General features: G+C 40.9%; 1 protein-coding gene across 1 annotated transcript in view; it reads left to right on the plus strand.

Annotated features, from left to right (window-relative positions):
- COPA (coatomer protein complex, subunit alpha) overlaps positions 1-10,284 on the plus strand; it is a 53,613-nt gene that overhangs the window by 30,543 nt on the left and 12,786 nt on the right. Inside the window, exons 10-16 of the mRNA XM_011957665.1 lie at positions 647-696; positions 1,061-1,183; positions 2,186-2,261; positions 4,095-4,177; positions 4,842-4,981; positions 5,557-5,642; positions 5,759-5,897. Coding sequence (XP_011813055.1) covers positions 647-696; positions 1,061-1,183; positions 2,186-2,261; positions 4,095-4,177; positions 4,842-4,981; positions 5,557-5,642; positions 5,759-5,897 — 697 coding nt within the window. The remainder of the gene's footprint in view (positions 1-646; positions 697-1,060; positions 1,184-2,185; positions 2,262-4,094; positions 4,178-4,841; positions 4,982-5,556; positions 5,643-5,758; positions 5,898-10,284) is intronic.

Consider the following 10,284-nt stretch of genomic DNA (forward strand, 5'->3'; position numbering starts at 1 on the left):
TAGTCTGGAGTGCAGTGACACGACCTCGGCTCACTGCAACCTCCACCTCCTGGGTTCAAGCGATTCTCCTGCCTCAGCCTCCTGAGTAGCTGGGATTACAGGCATGTGCCACCACGCCTGACTAATTTTCTATTTTTAGTAGAGATAGGTTTTCACCATGTTGGTCAGGCTGGTCTCGAACTCTTGACCTTGTGATCTGCCCACCTCGGTCTCCCAAAGTACTGGGATTGCAGGAGTGAGCCACCGCACCCGACCAAGACTCTTCTTTTAGGTGACATTTTGGATCTCGTATTCTGTCACAGATGGAATCCCCATTAGATGAGCCTGCTCAGTGTAAACCCAATGAGTGAGGGAGGCAAGGAAGTGGTCATGAGTAGAATGATAGTTCCCTTCTTGAGAATGCTAGTGACCACGTGGACGGAAAATCATTCTGCCACAATTTGCTGGGTCTCTTGCAAGCCAGAGGAAGTTTCTTGATAGAGAATGGCCCAAACTGGTAACAGAACTTTTTGCCTTTATTTGGCATTTCTTGTCTTTAACTGTCCATTGCCTTCCGTCAAAAAGCACACAGCTCTGAACCAGAATATATGTCCCTGGAAACTATTAATTCTGAAGATATGATAACCTCTGGGATGCCTGGCAAAAGGAACTGTCCTTTTGAAAAGCCAGCTGCATCAGCATGCTGAAACATTAATGGTGGCAAACTTTGGCATGAGGTTTTGATAACCGCCCTCTAGCATCACTACAATAAAAAAATGGGTTTATGTGAACACTCCAAGGGACAGGAGAAACCAGCCAGAGACAAATCACATTATGTTACTGTGTGGTGTCCACTGCAATTATGTGTAGGAATTTCAGTCCCACTCACTACAGTGAGTGCTAACCCTACCTACCTTCTATTGAATAATTTGACTTCTACTGTGGCTTACTTTTTAAAACTGTTTGTTCAAAGCTGAGCTAGGGAAGTTGCCAAGCCTTAAAGGAAGAGAATACAATATTTATTCATTTTACTCCTGATTATAAAAGTGATGAGTCTCTAGTGTAAAGATTGGATAAGTAGGAGGTTCTATTCTTATGTGTCTTCCTGTTTTTTCCTTTTTCTATATATATCTCTAGTGGTTCCAAGTTTCCAGTATTCAATATGTCATACAATCCAGCAGAAAATGCAGTCTTGCTTTGTACGGTAAGTAACCTGTGGAGCCCTCCTAAGTTCTCCCCATTTTCCATAGGTCTCTTTCTTATGCCCTTAGGGAATCTCTAATGGCTTCTTAAAAACTATTTAATGGTCACTTTGTGAGAGCTGACACAGTGATCACTCAGAGACTCAAATCAGGTAGGTTTCAGTTGTCGTAAACATATTGAGCATTTGTGAACTGCCTATCTTTCATAGAAAGTTGAAGTTAATGGAGCATGAGGATGAATGACCCAGATCACTAGAAATAATTTGAGAGAATGTTTAGACTGTATATATCCTATGGAAAGAAAATGTTTACCTTGATCCCTTCCTTTGGGTGAAAACAGAAGAGCTATGATTTTGAGAGGGAGTTCATGTCAGTGGGGTTGGCTTCAGAGTCATCAAAGAGTCCTCTCTGTTTCTTGCAACAGAATTTGAAAAAAAAAAAAATGACATTCTAATTTTAGTGCCCTGGTGGCCAAGTTAAAAGGAATGAAGTTAGATGTCTTTCCTTATATAACTATATTGTCTAATCTTTTCTTCTTTAATATCTAGCAGTCCCATATTCTGACAGTGTTCTTTCGTGTTTTTTCTTTTCTTCTTTTTCCAATAAACATTTGCATTCCTATAGTGTCTTTTCTTTGATGTCTTTTTTTTCTTTCCAGTGGTTGAGTACTCAGTTGATGAGTCCTCAGGGTGGGGTACCAGAATATCAGGGTCCTAGTCTGCTAATTTGTGGAATAGAGAGCAGTTCTTACTTTCATTCAGATAATATCTGCATCTTTGGAAGATAAAGAAAATAAAGTGACATCAGTGCTGAGTTGTTTGGCAAAGAGCCCTATAATTCATAGATGTAGAAACAGTCAAATGCCCTCTGGGTGAAGGGTAAGAAAAGTATGGTTTCAGATTGATGTCTGTGCAATGGAACTGTTTTCTCTGTCAGAGTAAACTGGAAAACTGTTATCTTGGGTGCTTCTCACTAACATTTTAATTTCCCCTTTTCTTCTACAGAGAGCTAGCAATTTAGAGAATAGTACCTATGACCTGTACACCATCCCTAAAGATGCTGACTCCCAGAATCCTGATGGTAGGTGTTCTTTTTGTCTACCCCACTCTGCTTCCAGCTCTCCTCACCCGCATCATAACTCCTCTTCAAGTTTTTCACATTCCATCCACAAGCCATGGCCACATCACTCATATCTGTTGGCAGGTGCTGCTGACAGTTGCATCAGCGGAGACCATGGTGTGAAATATTCATGTTCCTCCTCCATTTTATTACCCCAGCTAGATATATATATTTTATAATTTGGTTATTAGAAACTCTCCATTTTCTCTTTCAGCACAGCATGTTATCCTAGTTTATTGTCAGTTGATACGACTTTCACCCTGGTAGTTTCATTTATTTAAAAATGTGGTTCCAATCTTACAATGCCTCATCCTGGGACTAGGGATTTATACACATCCAGATCCGGTTTGCTTCCTTTTGCGTGTCAAAAAGATGAGGCTGCTAACAGCCCCACACCCCACCTGGGATCCCAGGATCCAGCTGAGACTCCTGCCTGCCTCTTCCATCACCACCATCCCTTGTTGATGTCCTTGTGATTAGAACTTGCTGACAAAACATTCTCAGAATGGATTTGACTATTGCCTATGGTCCTTTCAGTGCACTTCCTCCAGCAGGTTTATAGCTAGTACCAGATCAGAGATTTATTCTGCATATCCCCACTCTTACTGGCATACTTTCATGATATTTTAGACCCCATCAACAGTTTCCTGAGAAATAATTTACTAGCTCTGTTTCTTTTCTGGGTGCCACTGGGTTATTATTGTTGCTAATCTATCTCCTCTCTTTTAAATGTGTTCATAGTGAGAGGAAGAAAATATATTTGTATTTAGTATCCGTAAGTCAAATTCTCCCTTATAAACTAGTTAAGCCATTTCTGACTGAATCTTATGGTTTGGTACCGCCCAGCTCAGCCCTTTGCTTTTTTTTTTTCTGTCTGTGTTTACAATTAATAGAATTTAAAATATTTTGTTTTGTTTTATTACCACTTTTATTTTCTGTACTTCATTTTTTGAGGGAGATAATAACAAAGGAGCAGCCCAATGGTGGGCAACAGTGATAGGCTTGAATAATGCAGATTCCTGGCCCCTGGAAAGTGAGAGTGTTAGTTTTGATTATAATTAGTTTCATAAATTGCCTGCCACTCCAGATGCCAGGGGCAAGACTGGCCAACATGTTCTCTCCAGTTTTCTGCTGGTCTAATAGGTAAAAGAGTATTTTGATGCACCCTTCTGTTTATCCTTCTACAACTTTCCCAGAGAATGGAGTGTCCATTTCAAAACTAATAAGCCACTGAACTGAGAAACATTTTTTAATTCTCGTCAAGTTGATAAGAATGGTCAGTTGACATTTACAGAGCAACAGCTTGGTTCTAAATACCACCCAGCACCAAGCTCTCCTGTCAAGATTTAGTTGGGAGTGCTCTGTCCCACCCTGCCCTACTAGGAAGTCTGCATTTGCATGTTAAAAGCAGCGGAGCAGCTGCATCCTGGGGAGGGGGTCCTATGACACAGGCTTGCTTTGCTGCAGCTTGGCCAGGGAGGCCCTGCTCATTAGCTTGATGGAGTGTGCTGTCTCCCAAGATGGGCGGCCCTTCTGCCAGTACATGATGTTGGCTGAAATGCGACTACTTGGCCTAGAGAAAAGAGCCTTGGCAGGGGTGGTGATTGGTGTTTGGAGGGGACTGGTGGGGAAAAGTCACTCAATGATAGCCCCAGGTTATGGCTGAATTAGGAAGCAGCTCAACTGGCAAAGCCAAGATGGCATCCAGCAAGACTGGCAGCTCCATGGCACCCGACTATATCACCTGCCAGTGACTCACCACATGCTCCCACCCTTTGGTTTTGTTCTTCTCAGCGCCTGAAGGGAAACGATCCTCAGGCCTGACAGCCGTTTGGGTCGCTCGAAATCGGTTTGCTGTCCTAGATCGGATGCATTCGGTGAGTTAAGACTAAAAGCGGAAACTAATTTGGGGAGTGTGGTGGCAGCGGCCTGTGTATTGCAAAATAAAGACCATTGTTTTTTCTATTCTTCCCCCCGAGCAGCTGTGATTCTCATGTATTGGCTATACCTCTGTCTCTAGCCCTACACTAAACCCTCTTGGGGGAAAGGCATTAAAACTGATTTGATTGGGTTGATTGCTGTGGCTCTGGGTTTAAGAACCAAGCTAAAGTCACTGTTGACTACAGGAGCCCAAAATGCATCAAATCTGAAGTGAATGGGCTGGATGAGGAAATTTCCCTTCTTGTTCTGCTGATTGTTACTTGAAATGTAATAGGTCCAGCACAAGATAAAGCACTCTGAAGAAAATATTTAACAAAATTTAAGCCCCAGAAACACTGTTTTCTCTCTGTTGTTCATTGAGGAATTCAGACTTTAGTTGGGACTTCTCAGGATATTTTAGTTGGAGGAGAAAAAATATGTATTAAGGCCCTTAGAGAAGATCTTGGTTGGCGTGGTCTGTCTGCAGTGGTCATTGACATGGACAGGACAAAAAATACTTGTTAATTGACGCTGAGGAACAATTGCTGAGACATATCATCAGTTGCCATCATCATCTATACACACTTCTTCTCTTAACCCCATCTTTAATACTTATTGCAGCTTCTGATCAAGAATCTGAAGAATGAGATCACCAAAAAGGTACAGGTGCCCAACTGTGATGAGATCTTCTATGCTGGCACAGGCAATCTCCTGCTTCGAGATGCGGACTCTATCACACTCTTTGACGTACAGCAGAAGCGGTAACATATCAGGTGCCCCTAAGCAGACAGCCATGTAGTTGGGGAGAGTGGACATCTTTAGTGGGAACCTTTTTCCCCAAGTGAGTTTGTCTTGTTGCTTGGCCACTTCTTGTGCTCCAAGACTCTTTGTAGTAACTTTTCCTTTCTGTGATCACTCTCCATCCTGCACGTCCACACTAGCATTACAGCGAGAGTCTTGGTTATTTATCTGTTTTTACAGTACTTACCTGAACAAAGCATGTTCTCAGGGCTTAGAACGAGAGAGACACAGAGATTAATAACATAGTTCCTATATTTAAAGGAGCTTACAGTCCAGTGGTGAAAATAGACATACACAGATTCCCTAATAATACAAGGAAATGAGGGAGAGGGGGTTGAGGAGGGGGAAAGTGAACAGTGTGAGCCAAAATGTTTAAGTCACTGAGCTACTATGTAGAAATTACATTATTTTGTATAATTAGTATTGCATTAAGAAATTGGGGTTTACATTAATTAGAGGGTGCAATTGATGTAGATCATAGCCTGAGACAAGGGAAATAGATCCATTCATGTTTGCACATCTCTGTCTATCTCAGGACTCTGGCATCTGTGAAGATTTCTAAAGTGAAATATGTTATCTGGTCAGCAGACATGTCACATGTGGCACTACTAGCCAAACACGGTGAGTCTTCATTATATCCACCCTGATTTAGAGACCAGTCCCTCCCACCCCCATTCCTGCCAGTCTACGGCACTTACCCTATCCAACAGAACACTCATGCCCTTTGCCTCTTACAGCCATTGTGATCTGTAACCGCAAACTGGATGCTTTATGTAACATTCATGAGAACATTCGTGTCAAGAGTGGGGCCTGGGATGAGAGTGGGGTATTTATCTATACCACAAGCAACCACATCAAATATGCTGTCACCACTGGGTAAGTTAATTATCTGGGATACAGAATGGGAGAAGGCAGCTTCCTGAAATCACTGTCCTGTCTTGAGATGTAACTGAAGTCCTCCATGAACTTCCTTCATGGAAAAGTCTTTACCTGGTATATATGTGCAAAGGGCATTAGAACATTCTTTTTTCAACTTTTTAAAAATTGAGAACTCTAAAACAAATGTAGACAATTACATAAAAAAATATATAGAATAACAAGTTATGTAGTGAACATCAACATAACTACCCCCCAAGTCAAAAAACAGAACAGTGCTGGCACCCCAGAAGCCCTTTGCCATGTGGTCACAACCCACCCTGTTTCCACCAAAAATAACATTCTAGTTTTTACAGTAAGTAATTTCTTCCTTGCTTTTCTTTGTAATTTTACTGCCCTGTGTTTCTTGATATGATTTAGTTTTGCCTGGTTTTGCCTTCATATAAATGAAACCATACTGAATATATTAATTTCATATTTTGCTCAGTATTTTGTAAGATTCATCCATCTTGTAGCTCCAATGTATTTATTTTCATTTTTGTATAATTATATGATTATACCACAGTTCGTCAGTTCTACTCTTTTAAGGAATATCTGAGTGAATTCTAGTTTTTGGCTTGTGTGAACAATGCTTAACATTCTTTTACCTGTTTTCTGGTGTACATGTACATACATTTCTCTAGAGTGTATCCTCGGAATAGAATTAATTGCTAGGCCATAGAGTATGCATATCTTCACATTTATTAGGCAATGTGAAACTGCTTTTCTGTTTTTTTCTGAAATGGAATCTCGCCCAAGCTGGAGTGCAGTAGTGTGATCTCGGCTCACTGCAACCTCCACCTCCTAGGTTCAAGTGATTCTCCTACCTCAGCCTTCCAAGTAGCTGGGATTACAGGCACGCACCACCACGCCCAGCTAATTTTTGTATTTTTAGTAGAGACGGGGGTTTCACCATGTTGACCAGGCTGGTCTTGAACTCTTGACCTTGTGATCTGCCTGCCTTGGCCTCCCAAAGTGCTGGGATTACAGGTGTGAGCCACTGCACCCAGCTGTGAGCCACTGTGCCCAGCTGTGAAACTGCTTTTCAAAGTGGTTGTACCAATTTGCATGCCCCCCAGCTTGGTATAAAAATTTCCTTTTGGGCCGGGTGCGGTGGCTCACTCCTGTGTCCCAGCACTTTGGGAGGCCGAGGCGGGCGGATCACCAGAGGTCAGGAGTTCAAGACCAGCCTGACCAACATGGAGAAACCCTGTCTCTACTAAAAATACAAAAAAATTAGCTGGGCGTGGTGGTGGGTGCCTGTAATCCCAGCTACTCCAGATGCTGAGGCAGGAGAATCACTTGAATCCAGGAGGCAAAGGTTGCAGTGAGCCATGATCGTGCCCTTGCACTCCAGCCTGGGCAACAAGAGCAAAACTCTGTCTCAAAAAATAAAGAAAGAAAAAATTTCCTTTCTTGCCTTCTTGACCAACACTTGATTTGGTGAGACTTATTTTTGTCCATCTGATGGATGTGTAATGGTATCTCCTTGTAATTTTGTTTTGCTGTTCTCTGAGATTGAGCACCTTTTCATCTGGCCATCCAGTAGGATTTCCTCATATGAATTCTGTTCAAATCTTTAATCTGTCTTACATTATCTTTCTTTTTTTGGATGTCTGTCCTTTGTCAGGGCTACATGTTGCAATTATCAGTATCTCCTCTTTTGTAGCATGTCTTCTGATTTTCCTTATGATATCCTTTAATGAACAGACAGTCTTAAAATGTAGTTAAGTTTATGAATCTTTATTTTTTATGGCTATTAGGTTTCATCCTATTTTAAAGATCTTCATTGACTCCGAAATCATAAAGCTATTCGTCTGTATTCTTTTGTAAAAACATTGTAACTGTGCTCTTTATATCTAGGTCTATAATCTACCTGACATTGATTGTTATGTATGCTGTGAGGTATAGAAAGCTTAATCCCACTTTTTCCATAAGGACACTCAATTCCTCAGCAGCATTATTGAAAAGACCATTCTTTCTCCATTGTTCTGCAGTCTCATCTTTGTCATACATAAATCATGTTTTCAAAAATGCAAGGATCTGTGGTCTATCTCTGCTCTAATTCCACACTGTCTTAAATAATGTAGCTTTATGATAAATCTTCACATCTGGTACAACACTTACTCTGATGCTATTTTGTTTATTTTTTAAAAGTTTTTAGGGTATTTTCAAGTAAATTATGCCTTTTCACGTAAGTTTTGTTGTCGTTGTCGTTGTTGTTTTGAGATGGAGTCTCACTCTGTTGCCCAGGCTGGAGTACAGTGGCATAATCTTGGCTCACTGCAACCTCTGCCTCCCAGGTTCAAGTGATTCTCCTACCTCCCCAGATTCTCCTGCCTTATATGCGCATGCCACCACACCCAGCTAATATTTGTATTTTGAGTAGAGATGGGGTTTCACCATATTGGCCAGGCTGGTCTCAAACTCCTGACCTCAAGCCATCCTCCCACATTGGCTTACCAAAGTGCTGGGATTACAGGCATCAGCCACCAGGCTTGGCCCTTCACATAAGTTTTTAAAGTAACTTGTGAAATTCTTGGCCGGGCACCGTGGCTCAAGCCTGTACTCCCAGCACTTTGGGAGGCCGAGGTGGGCAGATCATGAGGTGAGGAGATCGAGACCATCCTGGCTAACACGGTGAAACCCCGTCTCTACTAAAAATACAGAAAATTAGCCGGGCGTGGTGGCAGGCGCCTGTAGTCCTAGCTACTCGGGAGGCTGAGGCAGGAGAATGGCGTGAACCTGGGAGGCTGAGGTTGCAGTGAGCTGAGATCGCACCACTGCACTCCAGCCTGGGTGACAGAACAAGACTCCGTTTCAAAAAAAAAAAAGTAACTTGTGAAATTCCACACAAAAACATTTGTCATTTCGTTTGGAATTGCATGGAATCTCTGTATCAGTTGGGGGATAACCATCATCTTTACAGTCCTTACAGTGTTCAATTTCCTAATCTGTGAACTTGGTATAGCAGCTCTTCATTAATTTAGGTCTTCTGAAACATCCTTCAATAAAGTTTTATAGTTTTCTCTATAGAGATCTTGCATCTCTTTGGTTAGATTTATTAGACACTTGACGGTTTTAAAATTCTGTTTGTAAATGGATATCTATTTAAAATTTTAATTTTCTAATTTTGTTGATATTTAGAAATATAGTTAATTCAATTTAAATACAACAAAATCAATTTAAAATTGATTTTATTTTAAGGAATCTTGCTAGACTCTTATCAGTTCTAGGGTTTATATTTCCTTTACAAATAATCATAGTATCTGTGGGTAATGACAATTTAGTTTCTCTTTCAAGTACTTATATATTACTATATTTTTCTTGTCTTACTGCACTGACTAGGATCTCCAGCAATGTTGAGTTAACATAATGACAGCAAACATTCTTGTCTTATCCCTAACTTAAAGGGCGAACTTTCAGTGTGTTAGAATTATGTGAGCTTACAGTAGATTTTTTTAAATGTATATCCCTTTTCTGTGAAGGAATTTTGCTATTTCTTTTTGCTAAGAGTTTTTTTTTTTTTTTTACCTTGAATGAATGTTGAATTTATTTATTTATATATATTTATTAATTTAATGTAATTTAACTATTTATTTTTGGCAGAGAGTCTCACTCTGTTTCCCATTGTATAGTGGCATAATCTTGGCTCACTGCAACCTCTGCCTCCTGGGCTCAAGTTATCCTCCCAGCTCAGCCTCCCAAATAGCTGGGACTACAGGCATATGCCACCATGCCCAGCTCATTTTTCTATTTTTTGTAGTGATGGCGTTTCACCGTGTTGCTCAGTCTGGTCTTGAACTCCTAGGCTCAAGCAGTCGGCCTGCCGTGGCCTCCCAGAGTGCTGAGATTACAGGCATGAGCCACCATGCCTGGTCCAAATGTTACATTTTATTAGATAACTTTTCTGCATATACAGGTTGAGTATCTCTTACCTGACATGCTTGAAACCAGAAGTATTTTATATTTCCGATTTTTTTCTGATTTTGGAGTATTTGTGTTACTGATTGAACATTATTCCACATCCAAAAATCTGAAGTCCAAACTGCTCCAATGAACATTTCCTTTGAGTGTCATTTCAGTGCTCAGTTTTGGATTTTGGAGCATTTCAGATTTCCTGTTTGGGATGCTCAGTCTGCATTGAGGTAGTCATACGATTTTTCTCCTTTCATTGATTAATGTAGTGAATTAAATTGATTTATTTTTTATTTTTTATTTATTTTTTGAGACAGAGTCTCACTCCAGGCTAGAGTGCAGTGGCATGATCTCAGCTCACTGCAACCTCCACCTCCCGGGTTCAAGCAATTCTTGTGTGTCAGTCTCCCAGGTAGCTGGGATTATAGGC

Source organism: Colobus angolensis, unplaced genomic scaffold (assembly GCF_000951035.1).
Source record: "Colobus angolensis palliatus isolate OR3802 unplaced genomic scaffold, Cang.pa_1.0 Scaffold447, whole genome shotgun sequence".
NCBI lineage: Eukaryota > Metazoa > Chordata > Mammalia > Primates > Cercopithecidae > Colobus > Colobus angolensis.